The sequence below is a fragment of the Bos mutus genome, chromosome 14, assembly GCF_027580195.1.
Source record: "Bos mutus isolate GX-2022 chromosome 14, NWIPB_WYAK_1.1, whole genome shotgun sequence".
NCBI classification, from domain to species: Eukaryota; Metazoa; Chordata; class Mammalia; order Artiodactyla; family Bovidae; genus Bos; species Bos mutus.
In genome coordinates, this window is record NC_091630.1 from 24,200,921 (window position 1) to 24,223,650 (window position 22,730).

The 22,730-nt window shown below is 42.7% G+C and overlaps 1 protein-coding gene, 1 long non-coding RNA gene and 1 pseudogene across 2 annotated transcripts in view; 2 read left to right on the forward strand and 1 right to left on the reverse strand.

Annotated features, from left to right (window-relative positions):
- Positions 1-1,701: 1,701 nt before the first annotated feature.
- Positions 1,702-22,730, forward strand: part of LOC138990766 (uncharacterized) — a 148,893-nt gene continuing 127,864 nt past the window's right edge. The window contains exon 1 of the long non-coding RNA XR_011466867.1: positions 1,702-1,753. This is a non-coding gene — a long non-coding RNA (uncharacterized lncRNA). The remainder of the gene's footprint in view (positions 1,754-22,730) is intronic.
- On the reverse strand, positions 3,457-15,238 carry ABRA (actin binding Rho activating protein). Its single transcript, XM_005894623.3, has 2 exons — positions 14,525-15,238; positions 3,457-5,388 (listed from the first exon to the last, which is right to left on the reverse strand). Exons 1-2 carry the CDS (start codon positions 15,193-15,195, stop codon positions 4,911-4,913), a joined length of 1,149 nt encoding a protein of 382 aa, XP_005894685.1. The 5' UTR covers positions 15,196-15,238; the 3' UTR covers positions 3,457-4,910.
- On the forward strand, positions 19,904-20,491 carry LOC102266849 (transmembrane protein 126A pseudogene; annotated as a pseudogene).

Genomic DNA, 22,730 nt, shown 5'->3' on the forward strand with positions numbered 1-22,730 from the left:
GAATCTTTTACAGTGAGTCAACTCTTCGCATGAGGTGGCCAAAGTCCTGGAATTTCAGCTTTAGCATCATTCCTTCCAAAGAACACCCAGGACTGATCTCTTTCAGAATGGACTGGTTGGATCTCCTTGCAGTCCAAGGGACTCTCAAGAGTCTTCTCCAACACCACAGTTCAAAAGCATCAATTCTTCAGCACTCAGCTTTCTTCACAGTCCAACTCTCACATCCATACATGACCACAGGAAAAACCATAGCCTCAACTAGACTGACCTTTGTTGGCAAAGTAATGTCTCTGCTTTTCAATATAGGGGACAAAAAATATTTGGGAACAAAACCATTACCAAGCAGAGAAATAACAAGAGCAAAGATTGCAGTTGTAAAGACTGCTAGTTCTCTGTCAATGGTTAAGGCTAGCATAAAGCACTGTCTTGAGCTGGTTTGCAAAACTTAAATCCCAACAACCAGATCAACTGGAATCTAAGGGATAATGATGCTGACCTTTTCTGACCCTCATGTTATTAGTCAACTAAAGTTTGAAGTCTGCCTACCACCCAAGCCCCTTCATGAATATGCCTGTACCAATAGCTTAAAGTTGCCCAGTTTTGCTGTTCAGAGAGACACTGTTTTGGAAAAGTCCCTGGTGTTCTCCTTACTTAGAGCAAGTAATAAGTCTAATGCAATTTGGCTTGGTTGTATCTTACAGCAAACCCAGTTTTCAAGTAAAATTTCTACACGATCGAGCCTACTTTATAGTTATTCATAATTTTTATATACACAGCATTTAGTATACATACACAATATATTGTGATAATTGTGTAAGAGGAAAGGCTGGGGTGGCAAGGATTCCTAAGCTGGTTTGGGGAGAGGGTGAAGAAAGAAAGTTGTCTGAGCTAGACTTTAAAGCTTTTTTTTTTTTAAAAAAAAAAAAAAAAAAGGACCATGTGTGTCTGTTCTTCACACTACCCAGCACATAGGAGTTATTCTGGTGTGACAAAATGTTGTGAAAATGGAGGAAAATTGTTTTGGGTGGAAATAATAGACATCCTCAAAGGAGGAGGAAGGACAGAAATTAACATTTTTTACTGAAGCCCTAAAATGTGCTAAAAATGCTCTATGGGCAGGACTGAAGATAGATGTGAGGGGCAGTGATTAGTTGGTATGTATGGCCACGCATGATAGCTTCACAGTTCTCAGTTATATTTGGAAAGAGGTCATTTACTTGGAAAGAACAGGTAGTTGGCAACATAATTGGCAACAGCTGAAGCCCTCCAACCTCTAAACTACACTTTGTGTGAGGAAATAAATTCCCTTTGTTATTTAAACCAGATTCTGTTACACAACTGAAAGCAGCTGAGCTTTATGTCAGAAGATAAAGGTGTTAAAACCTGAAAAAGTGACAAATTCTCCCTGTTTTGCTCTAAGGTGGTCTAAAGAATAACAGCCATAGTTGCACCACTTTGGAACTTAGAAAAGCCAGTTCTTGGGCCCCATCCCAGACCTACTAAAATCTCTGGGGTTCACCCAGGGGTCCTTAGCAAGCTTTCAAGGTGACTTTTCAGCATGCCAAAACTTGAAACCTCTGCAGTGCTGAGCGACTCCTTATTTGCATTTCTAAAAAGCAACAGGTGTTGCTGATGTCCGTGGAAGGCAGATCAGCCTTTAAGTAGCACCTCTGAAATCTCTGTTCCTTGAGATGTTGAAGCAAACAATTCAGAGCTTTGAAGAGTGTGCACTAAGTTTTCCTCCTCTTCAGAGGTAAGCAGTAACTGCTTATGAGCCAATTCAGGCTGGTTTCTTTCCAAAAGAAGAGGTGACTAATGGAGAACGTTTTTTTTCTCTGTAGATTAGGGATAAAAATATATCCTATTGTTACCAAAAGTGGGGTCTGGCTGCTTGCAGTACTGGAATTTCTTGGTCAAAAAGTCAATATGATGTTGTTCTGTTAGAGACAGGTTGTTTTTATGTGAAGAAACAGGGATGCTCCCCAAATCTGGGCACACAGTGCCATGAGAAAATCCTTGTTGGTATTCCCAAAGAGTTTTAAGGTTTTTCTTCATTATGAAAGAATTCAGAGACAAAGCAGAGAGGTTAAGAAAGTAAAATGAAAGTTTACTTAAGCAAAAATACACTTTGAGAGAGAGAGTCTGGTGAGGAGCTGGGTGTCTACAAATGGTTGACTTTAAAAAGATACACAGCGTGAAAGGTGAGTTAAGTTTTATTTGGGGTAAAATGAGGATTGCAGCCCAGGAGACGGCACCTCAGACATCTCTGAGGAACTACTCCAGAGAGGGGTGTGTGTGTGTTGGGAGAGGGGTGTATGTGGTGTGGGGGGGAGCAATATATGTGATTTTGGTAAAGGGTGCATTCATGCAATAAAATGCTTATCTTTACAAAAAGGTTCTCTGCTAGTCTTGGTGAGGAGCTGATGTCACCGTGAAGGGATTTAGTGCTTTTCTAGCTATGAGAAGATACAAGGATTGGGCTCATAAAATTAGTTCCTGAAAATGCCTATCTAAAGACCTGTTCGGCCTTGAAGGTCCCTGCTCCTTTCTCCTTGGAATAGATTTTGTTTGCGTCCTCCAAGAGTCTCTGTTTCCCTCAGTCCTGTGGAAGTTCTGTAATGAAATCCTGCTGACCTTCAGAGTCAGATTCCCTGGGGATTCTCAGTCCTTTTGCCAGATCCCCGGATTGGAAAGTCTTTTGTGGGGCCTAGAACTTTCGCAAGAGTTCGAGGACTTCTTTGGTGTGATTGTTCTCCAGTTTTGGATAGCCCACCTGGCGGGCCTGTTGTGGAGCTAATGGCAACCTCCTCCAAGAGGACTATTGCCTCCACCTGCTGCACCTCTCAGAACCACTGCAGCCGGAGCCCCTGTCCCCGCGGCAGGCCACTGCTGACCCGTGCCTCCACAGGAGACCCTCAAACACAGGCAGATCTGGTTGAGTCTTTCGTGAGGGTCACTGCACCTTTCTCTGGGTCCTGGTGACCACAAGGTTTTGTTTGTGCCTGCCAAGCATTCTCTGGCGGGTATGAAGTTTGATTTTAAATGTGATTGTACCCCTCCTACTCTAACAGGAGGGAAAGGGGTAGGGCACAACTTTTGAAAGAATGACATAGCCCAAGGATACAACATAAACTGATTAGAATCAAATGGGACCACGATGGCAGGCAAGACTAGACCTTGATCCTGAGTCAGCAAGTGAAATGACACACCCAGAGGTGGCATGACAGTTCCAAGGCCCTGTTAAAAGACCAAGGAGTGGGCTGTGGCCTAAATCCAGGAAATCTCCGCCCCTTCCCCAAAACAGTTGGAATAGTCCTCCAACTCATAAGCATATGAAATTACCCAGGCTATAAAAACTATTGCCACATTTCATGGCCATCGCGTTCACCCTCTGCAATGGCCCACACTGTGGAGTGTGCTTTGGAACATACTTTAAAATAGTATTACAAAAACAAGAACATAGAAGTATGTTTTATTCTCGTGCCATGTTTTAAGCTTTTGACATAGGTTTCACTGTTATGATAAAAGTATACATCTTATGTGAAATTCTACTAAGTAATATGTAATTTGACAAATCTATTATTAAAAATATACAAACTTTCCTCTTTAGGAAGATATTGAAACTTTCAGTTTGAAAGAAAATAATTTATGAAAGCAAAGATAACTCCTATGGTAGTTTAATCCATACTTTGTATTAAGCCTAATAGTTTACAATTAGGAGCACCTATTATTTTGCTGGATTATTCTTTGACATTAATTTCTGTATGTAACACCAAAGTGCTATCATTTAGTAACTTTCGTTGAATTTCTTAAGAATTGTAATCTCACATTTTATTCAGCTTGTTTTTAGAATTATATAAGGCACACTAATGGAGAAAAATGACAAGGAACAGATTAGTGCCAAATAAATTTCCTTGTCATCATTAAACTATACTTCTTTCACTTTGGCTGGACTAATGTTGCTGTTTTTAGACTTCCGGGTATTTTCAAAACTTTCGTTAGATCACAAAATAAAATGAAACAGTAAAATGACTTGATGAAAGTTTGTTTCTGATCTACCCATGACTCAGATTCTTCTACACTCAACATTCCAGTTCATTGTAGCGTTTTCTGTTTGTCTACTTTGATGTGTATTGAGGTAAATGTAGACAGCATGACTCATTAAGGTTTTTGAGGAAAAAAATAAACTTCCCCAAGCAGTCCTGCAAAGGCAGAGAAATCTAAATCTCTCACCTCTGCTTTATCATAGAGAAGGTGAACAGAATTGCTTTCTCTGCTGGCTCTATGACCACCAGCGATGCCTGTTTTCATATGATTTGCCCAAATCACATCAGAGAAGGATGGCTAACTTCTGTTGGAAACCTATTAAATTCAAAGACCACGGAGCAATTTCATCAATTTCAGTGTCTTACTTGAATACAACTTTTTATTTATGTGCTTATTTTGTAAGTGATGCTATCATAAAAATAATAGAACAAAGTCAGGATGCTTAGAAAATTTTAAGTTTAGTTTTGCCAGAATTAATGGAATGGTTTTTCGTTCCTAAACAATGACATATCATAGTATGGTTTGCTGATATTTACCTGAATTCATCTTAGGTATAATTATTTACATTAATATCTATAGCAACTTTGCAAAGAATAGCCAAATATCTTTGCCCAAAGGGTAAGTGGAATTTTAAATACTTATTGTGGACAAATAATCCTCAGTGTGCTTTCTGAAATGCTTTGTGTGTGCTTCCTCTGTCTTCAAACTCCCTCAGAAATAGAGTGCTCAAAAGTTATTTATGTAAAAAAATTGTTTAATAATTAGTAACTTATTACAGAGCAGTTTGCATTTTACTTTCTCACTACGTTAGCATTTAGCATTAAGACAAGAGTGGGTCAAGTTTGGTTTGTGTGATTGAGAGTTCACTTGAGTAGAGTAATCACAACATGGTCATCCCGGCCTTGCCATAACATCTCTCCTTCAAAGTCGACCAGTCCATGTTTCCTGGCACGCATGAGAATGCCCACGACTTTATCTGAAATACGGACATATCTGTCAAAGAGATCCCCAAAGGTAACCTGGATCTTGCCATCCCGTCTGTGGCGAGCCATCGAGCGGATGATGAAACACATGTCCAGGATTTCTCTGTAGATGTGTTCCTCGGCTCTCTTGGCTCGTTCGGCAGTTTTGGTTCCTTCCTTGGGACGGCCGTAGCCTTCGTCTCCTTTGTGCAGGCGGGTAGACATGGCCAACTCATAATCAAACTCTTCACTGAAGGGATTGAGCTTCTGGGATTGGATATGTTCATCAGCCCATTGTTGCCATCTCCCTTTCAGATTGCCCACTTGACTGTATTTCCTCTGGGCTTTGCAGTTGAGCTTCTCTGTGAATCTGTTTGCCCTAAAAGAGAGGGAAAAAAAATCAAGATATTCATAATTTAGCAAGGGTTGCTTTCTACTTGTACTTCTTATATATATGCATCTTAATGTAAGTCTATAAATTTTTCATTATAAAAGACATAATTCAAAAAAATAAGAGATGGAAGAAGGAAAGTCATGGACGATGCCACAATTGTTCTGAGTTTGAGATAGGTCCTAGATTATTTTCTCTGTGAGTAACAATAATGTTTTAAGCCCCATAAAATGATATTAAACTCTATTTCAAGGAAAAACTTCCTTACACAAAGGTAAGGCAAATATGTGTAGCTCAAACTTGCATGTTAGTAACATTTAGAACTGGAATCATATCAGTGGGTTAAGGGAATCCACTTTATACACGACTTCAAAAAAGTTATTTGCCCAAAATAAGGTTTTTATCAGCCACATACTTATACTATTCACTCGTGTAGATTTTTAAATTATTTATTTGAATTGGAGGATAATTACAATATTGTGACGGTTTTTGCCACACATCAACATGAAGCCATAGACATACATGTGGCCCCTCCCTCCTGGACCTCCTCCCACATCCCTCCCCACCCCCATCCCTCCAGGTTGTCACAGGGCACCGCCGTCATACAGCAAATTCCCATTGGCTATCTACTTTACATGTGTTGATATATATGTTTCAGTGCTGTGCTCTCAAGTAATCCCACCCTCTCCTCCTCCCACTGTTTCCAAAAGTCTATTCTTTATGTCTGTGTCTCCCTTGCTGCCACCTTTGCCATGTATAGATTTTTAAATACGTATTTTTAATGAAGCATATTTATGTTCATATCTATGATGTTCCACAAATTTTGAAATATCTAGTTGTATAAATAGACACTAGCTAACAGTAGTAACATTTATTGAATACTATGTGCTGACATTCTTCTAAACACTTTCTACTAATATTTCCACAACCATCTTATGAGATAGGTACCATTAATCTCATTTCACAGATGAGCAAAGTGAGGGCAGAAGGGTTAGGTAACTTACAGTCACAAAGTTGTTAAATGATGGAGCTGGGACTCGAACCAAAGTAAAGCCAGCTCCAGAGCCTGTGTATAACTACTGTGAAATGCTGCCCCAGCCCAGTGGAAGACGTGGGATTCAGACCCCAAATGTCTGAGGCCACAAGACCATGCTCTCTCCGCTACGTGATGGCGCCGCTCAGCCTGCCAGGGCAGTGTGTAATAAGTGGATGAGTTTTCTCAAATGTGTGGGTCTGCCATTGCAGCCTGGAATGCATTTCTTATTAAAAACCATCATTGGCGAGTGTAGACCTAATTTTAAAACAGCAAAGTTTGTCTTTAACAGACATTCCTGTCATCTCTCTAGCTCCAATCTTATAAGTAAAGCATGAACTCTTGGACTATATAAAAGTCAGAAATCTATATTCCTCATCCCCACAAGTGACTCACCCATCCTTCTCCCCAACACCAAGTGGCTTCATGACTGGAAGCTTTGGAATTGGAGATGTAGGGTAGAGCTGAAATTGCTTATGTGGCTACAGTCCATGGGGTCGCAAAGAGTTGGACATGACCGAATGAGTAAGCACACACACACACACATGTGAATGGCATGCATGAGTTCAATAACCCCTCCCTGAACTCTCGTAATTTGCTGGTCAAAACCCAGGAACAAGACAGATGCGGGTGTTCCTCACCATCCAAATTGATTTCCTAAAATCTGATCAATCAAATGCAGGAAACTAACAGATATGGGTAGGGAGGCATACATGTATTATTTTTCGAAGAGGACCGACAGCCACTAGGTGGCGAACTTTCATTAATTCCCATGCTTTGTGTCCCTAGCTTGCTGCATTGTTTCACTGTCATAACAGAATTGAAACCAGGAGCACACTGCTACAGATAACACTACTATTCTTTGTAAACACATGGACAAAAGTATATGATTAAGTCAATTGGGAAAAATCAGCATCCGAAAACTTTACACAATTATTACAACTTTAAAAAAATCATGTATGTATGGAAGGGCTTCCCAGGTGGCTCAGTAGTAAAGTATCTGCTAGCCAATGCAGGAGCTGCAGGAGACAGGGTTCCATCCCTGGGTGGGGAAGATCTCCTGGAGGAGGAAATGGCAATACACTCTAGTATTGTTGCCTGAGAAATCCCCCTGACAGAGGAGCCTGGCAGGCTACAGCCCATGGAGTTGCAAACAGCCAGACGTGACTGAGCAACTATGCACACATGTATGTATGGACAAGTGCTAGGAACTACACTGCCCTGAAGTGAAACGCATTTTCCTCAGCCCTGCTGGTCCTTGTCTTCATCTGCGTCTCCACAGACTGTCCCTGTTCAGCTGCCCAGAGTATGGGCTGCTAGATCTCATGATCAGATGAGAGTAAATGCCTAGTCCCCTTGCAATGACGGCAATCCATGGCAGACACAGCCTTCGATAACAAGCCCAGTGTCATCCTGGCAGAACCCAAAGCTCATATCAAACTTGAGGCTGGAACAGCTTGCTGGAGGAGAGACTTGAACATCTCAGAAGACAGTGAAAAGAACAGCATGATTCACTAACTCATGCTTTTTGTCTCCTGAGCCCCAACTGCGGTCTGTCCCATAGTATAGAACATAATACGTCCTCCCTTTAAGGAACTTCTGGGCACTTTGACATTCCTTCCATCCTTTATTAAATTATGTATGACACCTGTTGTGTACCAGACACACTTTTTTCAAAATTTATATTTCTGTGGCTTTGCTGGGTCTTTGTTGTTATGCGAGTATTTTCTCTAGTGGGGCTACTCTCCAGTTGCGGTGCGTGGGCCTATTGTGGTGGCATCTCTTGCTGTGGAGCACAGGCTCCAGGGTGCACGGGCTTCAGTAGTTGTGGAGCACGGGCTCAGTTGCCCCACAGCACGTGAAATCTTCCTGGACCAGGGATCAAACCCCTGTCCCCTGCATTGGCAGGTGGATTCTTAACCACTGGACAACCAGGGAAGTCCCAGACACTCTTTTAAGTACTAACTGAATATTCAGTAATGAAAAAGCATGGTGAATAATCACTAAAAGACATTCATAAAAATAAACAGAATAAAACAAATTTGAGCACATGCTCCAATTTTAACTATGTAAAATGTATATATGCACCAGGTTGAGGAAATCAAGAGTACGTGCATAACTGAAATTGTTCGTCTAGAGATAGTTGGTTTTCTTTTAACTTTTTTTTTCAAAATTCTTTCTGCTGGTATTACAGTTGACCCTTGAACAACACAGGTTTGAACTCCATGGGTCCACTTCTATGTGGACACTTTTTCATAGTAAATACTACAGTACTGGGCTTCCAGGTGGCACTAGTGGTTAAGAAGCTGCCTGCCAATGCAGGAGACGAGAGACGTAAGTTCCGTTTGGGAAGATTCCCTGGAGGATGGCATGGCAACCCACTCTTGCCTCTCTTCCCATGGACAAAGGAGCCTGGCGGGCTACAGTCCATAGAGTCGCGAAGAGTCGGACACGAACCAAGCACCTGAGCATACACACACACTGCAGTACTACAGGATCCGCATCCACTTGTTCGGGGGAATTATGTATGGGGGCAGGGGACTCGGATACTTCAGGCACTTGAAAACTTGAGTATAACTCTACAGTTGCTTCCCTAGTGGCTCAGCTGGTAAAGAATCTGCCTGCAATCAGGAGACCTGGGTTCCATCCCTGGGTTGGGAAGATCCCCTGGAGAAGGAAATGGCTACCCACTCCAGTATTCTGTCCTGGAGAATTCCGTGTACTATATATATGGTCCATGGGGTCACAAAGAGTCGGGACATGACTGAGCGACTTTCACGTTCTACAGTTACACTGTATCCATGTTTCCACATTCATGGATTCATGGATGCTTGGATCTCCATTTGATTCGTTGAGTCTGTTCTCTGCTGAGAGATGAGTCTAACCCAGTGGTTAACCAGCACAGGTTGAGCAATACTCTAGTAAGCATTTGCTGCTGCTGCTGCTAAGTGGCTTCAGTCCTGTCCAACTCTTAGTGACCCCATGGACTGCAGCCTACCAGGCTCCTCCAACCATGGGATTTTCCCAGCAAGAGTACTGGAGTGGGGTGCCATTGCCTTCTCCCAGTAAGCATTTATTGAAAAAAAAAAATCCACTTATAAGTGGACTCACACAGCTCAAACCCATGTTGTAAGAGTCAACTGTATTGATTTTATAACTTAGAGAAAGCACAGAATTGAAAAATATTCAAATTAGTATCCAGATAAAATTTTCATAAACTGTATATTATATGGGCCTCATTCTTTGATGATATATGTATTTTTCTTTTTACTAGGAACTTAAATTCCCTGAGTGTTGAAATTCTATGTCATTTGGGATAAGGGTCAGGTTTGGTGAGGTAATGACGCTATGAAGAAGAGAAACATCTAAAAGAGCATCTTCTAAGTTTTAATGTCCATTTGTTATATAGTCAAACTATAATTCCCAATAATAGAGAAGGAAAGTGAAAAAATTGGTCCTTTAAGCAAGAACTAGAAAATTGGGTTGCTCAAAAATTACTAGAAGGAAATATACCTTAATGAGTATTTAATTTTATCTATCTTGTACATGTTCAGTATTACTTTCAGATTTTCAATTTTTAAAAAGTCTGAAAGGATCAGGTTTAAATCAGGATTAGTAAGTCTCAGACTCTGAGCACCTCCCTGTTCACTGAATGTAGGAATCAATATAGCAGCTTATCCTGTTTTTTAAATTTTCAAGTAAAATATGAATGATAGTTCAGATTGAGCTTTAGAAAGATGACCTAGTATAAATTCATAGAAAGCAAAGCAATATTGAAAGACTGGCACCGTGTTCATATCTTAAGCTAAAACGCTTCTCTGTCAGTAAAGCCAAGAACTTCTGCCACATTTCCGATGTCTCGGGGAAGTTCTAGGGAGAATCTGCTCCTGTGCACACTCATGTGCTTAGTCTTCTTACAGGAAGTATATTGCGAGTTTGGTTAATGGGAGCGTGACCTCCACAGGGTCACATTTATCAGAAGCAGAGTGACTGTGCATTCACAACTGTGCTCTATGTTCTGTTATCAGCCAGGTGTGGGAACCAGGCCTGTGCTGCTCTGCTCCTTGCAGACTGGTAACCGTCCTGAGTCCATGGAAGGGTTCCAAGCTCTAGAATTGGGGCAAATACTAGAAGGCCATACTTTCCCCTTTGTTTCTAGCAAATACCTTTAAAAAAAGTTGCACCAAAACATTACACTTTGGGAGTTTTCCTGGGATTCCATAATGGAGGTGATGCTTGGATCTCCATTTGATTCATTGAGTCTGTTCTCTGCTGAGAGATGAGTCTAACACAGTGGTTAAGAACACAAGCTCTAAAGTCATTCTTCCCTGGTGGCTCAGATGGTAGAGAATCTGCATGCAAGGCGGGAGACCTGGGCTCGATCCCTGGGTTGGGAAGAACACAAGCTCTGGCATCACTTCCCGAGGGCATCACTTACTGGCTCTATGACGTGGATACATTTCTGTGTTCAGTTCCCTTTTCTATAAAACACCCCTTCATGCTCAACCATTTCATTTTTACTGAACAGACCTTGGAGGAGAGGGTGGATGCATGACTCTCATTTTAATATTGTGCCATTACTGTATGTAACACATTGTGTAATATTGCACCATTACTGTAATGGGGGACAGATAAAAGTTGCTTTGTCTGAAGGACCTGGACCAAACAAGTCACATAGCTACGCAGTCAAAAGACTTTTAAAAACAAAGCATAAAATGGAACTCATTTTCATAGTAAAGCCCCAGTTAGTAAACTTCTTTTGGTAAGGAATATTTCTACTTTTTATCGAACCTGAATTGTTTGTCTCTGTTATCCGTAGAACCACCCAGAAAACTCTCTTTCTGCTTAAATATCCATGACACATCATTTTCTCCCTATTAGTGGATATGGGGAAAGAATGGTGCTTAGAATTAAAAATAAGTGAACAAACCCCCTCTCATATAGGCCTAGTCAGGGATGCCACATTTATGTCTGCAGCAGTATGTGAGCACCCCATGAGGTAAAAAGCCCCATTAGGCTTCTGCTGTAGCTTTCTGAGCATCACTCACATTGGCTGACATTCAGAGCTGCTATTGCTGTGGGCAACATTCCAGTACCCTGTGTGCTCTAAGACTGAGGGAAAGGAACCCAAGAAGCAAGGGAGGGATTTCACTCCCATAGGTAGGTACGTAGGTTTAGTCACTCAGTCATGTCCAACTGCAGTCATGTGACCCCATGGACTGCAGCCAGGCAGGCTCCTCTGTCCATGGGATTCTCCAGGCAAGAATCCTGGAGTGGTTTGCCATTTCCTCCTCCAGGGGATCTTCCCAGCCCAGGGATGGAACCCAGGTCTCCTGCATTGCAGGCAGAATCTTTACTGACTGAGCCGCAAGGGAAGCCCTATTCCCTTCCCCAACCCTGACAGCCAGTCTCCTAGTATTGTGCAGTGTTGGGATGACCAGGGCTGGCCCCTTGTATTATACAGAGCACAACTCTGTGCCCATCACTTTACATGATTGATACCAAAATGACTCTATGGATTATCACAGCTTTTTTTTTTTTTTGGTGAGAATGAAGAAACTTTAGGATTTTCCCAGGTAACCAATATTCCAAATCTAATTGTCTCTCATTCAAAGCCTATGTCCTGCTCTAGCACACAGAGAAGGCGTGTTTTGGGGAACCATGAGAAGGGCCTAGTATGCACGTTCCCACTTTCAGGTGAGACAGTTTAGAGTAGTGGTCAATAAGGTGGGCTCTGGATCCAGAGTGCCTGGGTTTGAATCCCATGGACAGTACAATCCTATACAAATTCCTTAATATTTATTTGTCTCGTGTTCCCATCTATCCAGTGAAGATAATGATTATGCCTACCCTGAGAGAATGTTGTGAGGATTAAATAAATAAACATATGAACAATTCTTAGGTGCCAAAAGAGAGGACATGTGTCAGAGACTGGTCACAGCTGTCATCTCCCTGCCCTCGGCCAATTCAAAAGATGCTGACAGGAATATCTTCTTTGTGCTACCCTCGGTTTTTACTCTGTTGGGTTCTATTATTTCATTTTCTAGCATGCATACCTCCTAAATCCATGAGGCTAAAATTTAGACTATGGTTCCATATGACCTGGCAGAATAGTGATTTCTGGTTATGAATTCCTATGTGAATGTAAGTAGAACACAAATCCAGATCTCTGTATCCTCAAGGCACTGAGTGAGAAGTAGCATCATGTCTGGTTTCAAAGCGTGACATTTGGAGATGGGCATGCATGTCTCAGGTCACTAACTTGCTGAGTGAACTTTCCCTCTGAGCTTCATCCCTAAAATGAGATATTACCAACCTTATTGTGAGAGTTCAGAGGACAAAGCAGGTAAAACACCTATATGTGTATGTGTTAGTCACTCAGTTGTGTCTGACTCTGTGCAACCCTCTGGACTGTAGCCCACCAGGCTCCTCTGTCCATGCGATTTTCCAGGCAAGAGTACTGGAGCGGGTTGCCATGCCCTCCTCCAGGGGATCTTCCTGACCCAAGGATCAAACCCAAGCCTCCTGCATTTGCAGGCAGATTCTTTACCACTGTGCCACCTGAGAAGCTCTCTGGGAAGCCCATAATAGTGTTCATTCTTTCAAAACATTTTTAAGGTCTCAAACTGTAAGGCAACTTTTTGTCAAATAAGGTTCCCAATTTTGTTCTTTACTGATTGTTCCATAAAAGTTGAAAAGCACACCTTCACATATAACTGTTCCCAGAGGGAGTCAGCTTGTAAGCATTTCATCACATCTGAGACTTCCCCCATATTCTGATATCCTGTGGTTGTAGAGTGAGAAATCCTGACTTTCTGTTCTGTGGAGGGAGACTTACTGTCTTGAAATAAAGCATGTGTTTCTTGTCACAATATATGTATTAATGTATCAGTCTGAGTCCATGTGTTGGTGTGTGTGTATGCATTTAACTGCTTTAGGATTGTGCTTCCCAGGTGGCGCTGGTGGTAAAAAACCCGCCTGCAAATGCAGTAGACATAGACTCAGATTTGATCCCTAGGTGGAAAAGATCTCCTGGAGGAGGGTGTGGCAACCCACTCCAGTACTCTTGCCTGGAGAATCCCATGGACAGAGGAGCCTGGTGGGCTACAGTTCATGGGGTCACAAAGAGGTAGACACGACTGAAGCAACTTATCACACATACACAGCACACAAGCATAGTGATATTTTAATTACCTAGCGTTAATAGCATTCTGCCTTTGTTTATAAATGGAAAAAGCTTTCTGAAAGTTTGAAGAATTGCTAAATAATAAGCTCTCTATGAGGACTAATAACTTCCATATAGTGAGCTTAGGAGCAGGCACTGTGCTAAGTTCTTGGCAGCTTTAATCTCATCTACTTCTCTCAAAACAGCAGAATTTATTGTTGCCATCATTTTACAAAGGAGGGTTTGGAGAAGAATAACTGGCTATTGTGTGTGTGTGTGTGTGTGTGTCTGTGTGTGTGTGTGAGTGATGAGAACATTTAAGAGCTATTCTCTTAGCAACTTTCAAGTGTACCACAGTATCATTATCTATAGCCAGGGCAGAGATGGGATTTGAACTTGGGCCTGTCTTACTTCAGAGGTTGTTCTCCAGTCAGACAGCAGCCTCCCACCTGTGTCCAGGCTCACAGAAGTCTGTGTTCCATGGGCACTATTTGGGTAGATGTGTCTCTTGATAATATTACATACACTGATTTGAGACAAGGGAAAGGTCTCTCCCCTCAGTCTACCAGGAAATATTTTTTTCTGCAGAAAAAATAAGCCAATCCTTACTCATTATAGAACTGACTTCAAACATTAACCCATAGCAGACACCTATCTCTGGTGGCTTCATCTTTGTTGTGGCTAAACCTTGAGGGTTCAGAACAGAGAGGAGAAACCAAAGGGGGCGAGCCCTTGACCCGGAGGTCCATGACTGAGCCGGGCACTGTCCTCTTAGCCCAGGGGCGAGCCTTCGCCCAGCCCCGGCTGCCAGCCCTGTCGGCGAGTCCCCCCCTTACTCGGGCAGGGCTCCCCTGCTCTCTGGCACCCCTCAGCTGCCCGGGGCACGCGGCAGGCGGGGTGAGGCGCTGAGAGACGTGTTCACTTACTGGGAGGGCAGGGGGCGTCTGATCCTGGCCACGGCCACCTGCTCTCCATCCGGCTCCGGCCTCTCATCCGTCTCGCCTCCGTAGCCACTGTCCTCTGTGTCCACACTGTCGCTCCTGCACTTGGGCTCCTCCTGCTCCATCGCCTTCCAGCCTCTGGTCAGCTCGGTCACCAGCTTGGCACACTTTCTCCTCAGCGTTGGGGAGCCGCGGCTGCGGAGGAGTCTGTCAACATCGCTCTCTGGCTGCCTGGCCTCCGGCTGGTCGCCATCCTGCTCGTACCGGTGGCTGAGGTGGCCCAGGTCCCCTCCTCTCTCGTAAGCCTTGCTGACCACCGTTTTGGTCACCTCTTTCCTTTTGATAGGAGAAACCGCGCTGGCTTCCTCTGAGCCGTGTCCATCTTCTCCACAGCCCTCCGGCCTCGGGGAGGAAGGCTTTGGGGCCCTCTGAGCTTTCCAGCGGGTGGGGGCGTCTATCGCTGGTCCAGAAGCATCGGCTGGGTCCTGGGTGCCCCCTGGCATCCAGCCTGCAGGCTCCTGGGCCTGCCTGATGCTGTTCTCGTTGGCCCACTGCTGCCAGCCTCGGGCCAAGGTGATAACCAGGGTGGCTGTGTGCACCTTCCGGAGGGCACTCTTGGCCGGCCCGTTCCCCCTTTTCTTTTCCCCGGGAGCCATGCCACCCTTCTCTGCTGAGAGCCTGGGTACTGGCTAAAATGAGTGTGGACCGGTGGAGGGCCCAGGATTTAAATAGAAGCGGGGTGTGGGGTGGGAAGAGAGTTTGGTGACTGGAAACTATGTTAAGCTCTTCTTGCCAAGATGCGGTGCCTTCCCCCTGACCGTGCGCTTTTTTTAAACCCTGATGGCTCTAGTTTCATCACAGCAGAGGGACATCTCTCTTGGTAAAGGACAGTGATAGGATCCTGCCCTTTCTTCTCCAAGTGCCAGAGTGGAAACTACTAGATCCGATCATGTGCTCAGCCTTAAGTTTTTCTTGACCTTAAAATATGGTCCGACCATTTATAGGAGCAGAAAATACGTGCACAAGTTGTACTGGGAACATAATAGGCTTATTTCCATTGAAACCTCAGCAGTGCTCGATACAGCTTTAATTAGTCCCATTTTATGGCTGAATACAGTGACGCATAACTTCCTATAGCTAATAATATCTAAGACTGGAACCCAGATGTCTGATGCAAAGCCTGTGCCTCTCTTCATCCTACTCCTCAAAGGCATCCGACTGCCTTTTACTTTTGCCTTCAGCTCTATTTGATGTAGACCTTAGAGGTCATCTCATCCAAGCTCCATTTACCAGATGAGAAAACCGAGGCCCAGATAAGCGGGGAGAAAAGGGCCTAGTATTCTAATTTCAAGTTTGAATTACTTTATAGACAAGTCGTATTAATACACAAGACAATAGTCAAAATTTTAGTCCAATTATTTTTTTAAAAAATCTTTAAATTGAGACCTATACACACAATGAACTTCAGAGACTGCTATTACAACAAATCTTTTCAAATATTTTGTTAAATAAGACTATTTAAAGACAAAGTAAGTGAACGTTATCAGAAGCAAGCCCCACTCAGCTGTTTGATTTTAATAACACAAACTTCCTTGGCATAACATTAGGTTCATGCAGAAAAAGCCATGCTTTCAGTTCTGAGAACAAAGACTGGAATATAGTTGTGTTCTGTTTTATTTTAAATAGGACTGGACAGATGGGTCATTTGTATAGAGAAAGAACTATCTAGGACATGTCCTAAACCAGGTAAAAATGTGCAGGGGTCAGCATTGAGTATTTCTTAAAGTAAGACAAATAGAAATTTTTTTCATACCACAGTTCTATAGATTTTTACACTTTCCTCCAATCTTGACATGCAGTTAAACACACTGAAAATTGCTGTCCAAGAGCATTAAAAAAGGTAACTGTAATTACTTCTGAAATTGAGACAAATTTATTTTTAAAAAATGTTATCAGTTTTTCATCCTGTAGGTCATTTACCTCCTAAGATTAAGACAATTGGGAAGATGACTTAATACTCTATCTAGAAATCTGTCAGATGTTTTCAGAGTTCAACAGCATCTGATAATGTTAACTATGGGCCAACAATTCAGAGACAAAATCCCAGTTGATTAATTAAGAGGAAATTGGATCACATGAAGAGAAAACTATGACAAGGATTTCCATCTGAGTCTGAAACTTCTGGCATTCTTTCTTGGAATGTAGACACACTGCAGGTGGTTTGATTCCTGTTAGATTCCCTTTACCCACTTGGAATGCCTTGGGAAAGGAATGGGGTTCCTCAGAGACATCCATGCACTCAACCCAGGATCAGGCTGATTTATAACTCTCAAAGGAACTTTTCTGCTTCCCTGTCCACACCTGTTCCTTATTCACTTCTTACAGGGGGAGAATGAAAACAGCAAAATGTTAATAGTCTTTCACATATTAACGGGCATTGCAGCTGGCTGCCTGGGGCTTACAGCTGTCAGCAGATAGTCTTGGCAAAAACCAGGGAACTCCTAAAAGAATCTAATCATTTCTTCTGAGATTTTACTTCCACGCCAACTGTGGTCCTTCATTTATGCTTCTTCAGAAGAGAGTGTACAATCCCTTTCCTCCTCGTGTCTGCTTTGGGCGTTCCTTCCCTACAGAAAGGTCTGTATGCTGCCTAGTATGTCTTTTATAAGAAATGTCTTATCTTCTTTCTCAACCTAGATCTAGATTCTTGAGTTCAACATTCTTCTGCTTTAAAAGAAGGTATAAAGGAATGATATAAAAAAAGACAAAGATACCATGAACTAAGTAGTTTACATTGTGAGTTTCCTGTGAGACACGAGATTAGAAACTAGGTGATGATGTAGACCTGATTAACGAAGTATTTACCACCTAAGAAATTTGTGGTGTGAATGTGTTTTATAAAAAATATTAATTATTATTTGATCATATGGGCAATACTAGGAAAAGGAAGGAGTTAATATTTATACACTTCTTATGATATGCTTGGAACTCAGGTAAAGTCAGCTATCATCACCAGTGATATAATCTTACTAAAGAAACTTTAGAAAGCCACATTTGCTCAAAGCTCATATGAATAATAATTTCATTGATCCTTTCTATGTAAATAAGTCCTTTTCTTGTTCAGTTACAGAAAAGTGGGAATGAAAAGACTTTAATGGACATCAAAAAAGGGCTTTTGATTTCAGCTGAATTTACTTAACTCAGTGCTCATGGAAAGAATACATGGGTGAGGCCTGATGGTGGTTGTGTGAGGAAGGGTGTGAAACTGATTAAAGCAGAACTCCCTTCAAGGTCTTCCCATCTAGCCAGGACAGAATTGTGCATATAGCTGCCTTTAACAGTTTGGGGAGAGCTGCATTAGAAATGGGGCTTCCCAGGTGGGCTCAGTGGTAAAGAATCCACCTGCCAGTGCAAGAGATGCAGGTTCAACCCGTGAGTCAGAAAATCCCCTACCTAAGGAACTGGCAACACACTCCAGTATTCTCACCTGAAGAATCCCATGGACAGAGGAGCCTGGTGGGCTATATATAGTTCATGGGGTCACACAGAGTTGGACACAACTGAGCAACTAAACATTAGAAATAGAAAGCTTTATTGAGCACAGGTGAATGATTTTATCGGGAAGACTTCACAGAAATGGTGGTCCTTTATCTGAGCCCTTCAAAATAAAACTTTACCAGGGGGAGAAGGGGCACACCAACCTGAAGAAATGCCGTGAACAAAGTTACGAAGTTATGGCGCGCCTAGAGACCTTCTCACGGCCCAGCATAGAGACCATAACCCCAGACGCCTGGAGGATCCCACAGGCCATTGAACACACGAGGTTAGCTGGGTTGGAGCACAACTGTGGGTGTGAGGACTCGGGAAACTTGTGAGGTAATGTCTCAAGAGAAGTAAGAAGTCTGGGTTTTTACATGAACTCTCCCAGTTCCTTACACGGTGAAGAATTCCTTACACAGTGATGGTTAATACACACAATAGTACAAGGTGAACCTATACAGTTCTTGGACCAGATTCTGTGGGCCCCCAGTTTCTGAACTTTAGAGAAGACCGTGTTTATGGGGTAAGGACAAGAGGCCAGGACACATTTGAGAAATAAGTTGGAGCTATATTTTGAAGAACACCTTGCTAAGGAATCAGTGTTTTATCAAATGAGACTCATTGCATCATTAAAAAAAAGTAAACCTCAATGTGATATCAAATTTGCATTACCAAATGGTCAAATCAAAAACCAGTGAAGTGGGCTGTGGATTTGAAAAAGACAAATCTAGGATAGGGAGATAACCTAAGATAACCTTATCCTCAGGAGATAATCCCTGCTTTACAGGGGTTATGAAAATAATCTTGGAGGGAACCATAAAGAATGGTTCTGAGAGAAGGATCTGAAAGAAGAGAAGAAGGTTCGGGAGCCAGTGAGGGTCAGAGCAGACTTACTAGTTGCCATGGGTATTGGGGAATGATCTAGAGGTTTCAGTTTGAGTGACAGGTGTGAGGAGGTGACATTATCTGGGAAGGGGCTGGAGAAGAGGAGGATTTGTGGTGAGAAGGAGTTTCCCTCTGGAGCTGCAGAAGCGCTGGGGTGTTTACATGGAGACGTGGAGCAGTGAGGGGAGCCGAGGACATGAAGCCGGTGGTCGGGCAGAACCAGGTGAAAACCCAGACTGCAGGTTAGCATGTTGTCTAATTTTTCCAAGATTCAGTTTCTTCATGAGTATCAGAGAATCTGCCTCACAGAGTCAGCGTGAGAATTAAGAGTAACACACATGAAACACTGAACACCATGGCACGTGGAAGCTGGATAAACAGCTGTTGTTATTATCATCTTGAGGTCGAGCCATGGAGTTAGAGAATTAAAACTCCTTAGACAATTCTGTGTGACCTAGGACAGGACTGATACCAAACCCCCGGTAGGGGGTGCATCTTCAGGTGGGAGGGTCAAGTAGGGTGATTGGTAGGAACTGGAGGCTGCAAAGGGAGTGCTTATTTATAGTGCTTTATTTTAAGGTAATTTATAGTGAGGCCTTTAAGACAGTGTCTGAAAGGTTTCCCTTAGCCTGGTCGGGGGTCAGATGAGGTCTCAGTTCCTTGGTAGTAATTACCAAAGAGTTGCACACAGGTGCCTTCCTGGAAACTCCTGGAATATGGAGCTCAGTGGTTTCCAATCACTGAGGATCACATTAGGGTCTTAAGCACATTAGGATGACCTGTGAAGCTTTGAAAACTAGAGCGAAGCCAGAATGGCTACACCCAGGAGCACAAAGGGTGAAGGGAACCCTCGTGATGGCTTTGAAGACCAGAGGAGGCAGTGACTGCTGAGAGGAGAGCTAGTAAGGTACTGGCATTCTGGGGAAAGGGTTGCAATAAATGGAAAACCATGAAGCAGATGATACTGTCAAGGAGAACCTAACTGATATCATAACCAGAAAAATTAACCAACTTCCAGAAGCAGAAAGGAATCTGCTTGAAATGAAACAGCCTATATTGGACTTAATACTGCTCTCTGTGGCCCCATAGCAGCTAGTCTTTTTTGGTGTATCTTATATGTGGCACAGGCTCCTGTAGCTGCTGCCTCACCACTGGCAGTGATCCCACTTTTGATGGCATGTGTATTGTACAAGTTTCGTAAGTTTACCTTTGAATACAGGTGATTTGTATTGTGAAACTTGTGCCATAACATGAGGCGGATGAGGGGGTCTTGTTTTTGGTGGCCTGTACCCTGTTTTCTTGGCTAACCGTGTGAATGGTGGCCTAGCAGCCAGGTGTAACTCAGCCTGGGCTACCCGAGAAAGGAAACATCTTAAATGATTGGATGAGGATTTCTAAGCCTTCGTAAGAAAGATGTTATTTCCCATTTGGCTCCAGCCTGGGTTTGCAGCATCCTTTGGGTCGAGACAATATATACTACTGATAAAGGCTCTTTGGTTACCTGAACCTGTCCTAGAAATTCAGTGATTGTTGAGCAAATCTGTACACAAAGATAAAATTGTGGGGGTGGGGGAAACTAGCACCAAGCTGTCTCTGGAGGCAGGCCTTGCTTGGGTAGGGAACCTAACCCACCACCAGGGCTGACAACCCTGCTTCTAGCTTCTAGAGGCTGTGGGGGCCAGTAGATACTCCACATGCAGGTCTCAAGGGTGTGGTGACCAGTAGCCCAGGTATGGGTCCAGACAGATTGGATCTCCATTCAATTCTCTGTTGACTTCTCTGAGACTCAAATGCCTTGTCCGAAAGTGGCAAAAACATGACTTTCCCCAGCACTTTTTCTGTGTTCAAGTGAGATTGTTTGTGAAGCAACTAACACAGTGCCCAATACACTGCATAAGAACATCATGTGGAAGTGGTTCACAGTGTTCTTTACACTCTTACTGAGGCTAATGATGCCACCTTCTAAATAAATGACCTTGATTCACAGTCAACACATCAAACCTCAGTATGTACTTATAATACTGCATAAACTTTTACATCATAAACAATACATACATTGCCAGAGACCAAAGAAAACTTTAGAGAACACATGTCACAAAAACCATGATCAAACTATAGCCACATTGGTTTAGTTTAGGAAACAAACACTAAAACGCTTATGATATTAAATCTAAATGGTGGTGTCTTAGAAACTGGCCTTGTAATTATGACTAAATTCACTCTTCTTTGAATAATAGTTGTTCAGTCTTCACTATGTTATTAACACTAACTTGGTTCAATTCATGCTTAATCTATTAACTCCAAACTGTACAATTTAGAAGTGTATCACATTAAACTGAATGACACCCTGAACTGACAATACCCATTAAAGTATAATCTTTCTAATTGCTCTGATCTTTCAGTAGTATAGAGTCAACCTACAGTTCAGTGAAAGTAAAGTGAAATCAACAGCTGGTTTGGTCTGACCATCACCCACTTAATTAGTGCGATATCTCCTTGATATATTTCACTCCTCATTTTGCTGTATGCAAATCCATCCGTACACATCTCCCTTGTTTATCTTAAAACTCAATTCATGTCTCACTCAGCTGATCAAAACACTAACCGCTTCCCAATACCATCCAGGAAAAGTTAAAAGGTCTTAGCCTCATAGTCAAAGCTTGCTATCATTTGCCTTCACTTTTTACTCCTTTCCTTTATAGTTTGGGTGAATCTGGAATTTCAACTGCAAAAGCCTTTTTCTTCCTATTTTGAAAGATGTATGATTGAACAAGAATGCATATAGAGGAGAAGTTTTGTCTGTGCTGAGACAGTTCGTTTAATTTTTGCTGTTTCTACCTGTATAAATCTTCTTTGTCATGGACTTGGTGTGAGAATTAGTAATATATACCGAAGTCTTTCATAAACTGCAAAGGGTGATAGGAGACGAATCACCATGCTCAGTTTTTTCTTTCTTTCTTCATCACTGCATGCATGCAAGCGTGCTGTAATGCTTCAGTCATGTCCGACTCTGTGTGACCCAATGGACGGTAGCCCACCAGGCTCCTCTGTCCATGGTAGGAGGAGACAGGCAAGAATACTGGAGTGGATTGCCGTGGCTTCCTCCAGGATATCTTCCTGACCCAGGGATTAAACCCGTGTCTCTTACATCTAACCTGCATTGGCACGTGGGCTCTCTACCACTAGCACCATCTGGGAAGGCTTTCTTCACCACTGGATAAGATAGTACTCTGCCCGTCTCTGGGTGTATTACAGCCACTGAGCTCTGAGTGCCGCTGGTGCCACCTGTCTTTACCTTACCACGTTATGTCTTGTGCACTCATGTAGTCACTAAGCACCATGTGTGTGCTATGGAGGGGATGGGTGTCAAGAGATGAATCTGCCCTAATGAACCTCACAGTAGGACATGGAGAAAGTGAGCAATCAGGTGTTATCATTATATACGGGTTATGAGAGCAGTGTATCTGAGGTCATAGTAGTATCTTTGGGATTAGGGAAGGCCTTAAAAATAAGGTGCTGCTTGAGCTGAGCACGATGGGTTATTTTCCAGTGGAAGGAGCTGGGCAAGAGTAAACCCCAGAGAGAAGCTTAAAGATTCAAGGTATGGAGGAGGAAATAGCATGTCTTACTAAAGTGAGACCTGAGTTTCCCTACAAACTACAGACTGATGGGGTCGCCTTTCTTTTAAGAACCAAAGAAAATGATATACATCCCCTTCCACTCAATGTAAACAGAAAGAGTCTGGTAGTCTATCTTAGAAATCTTT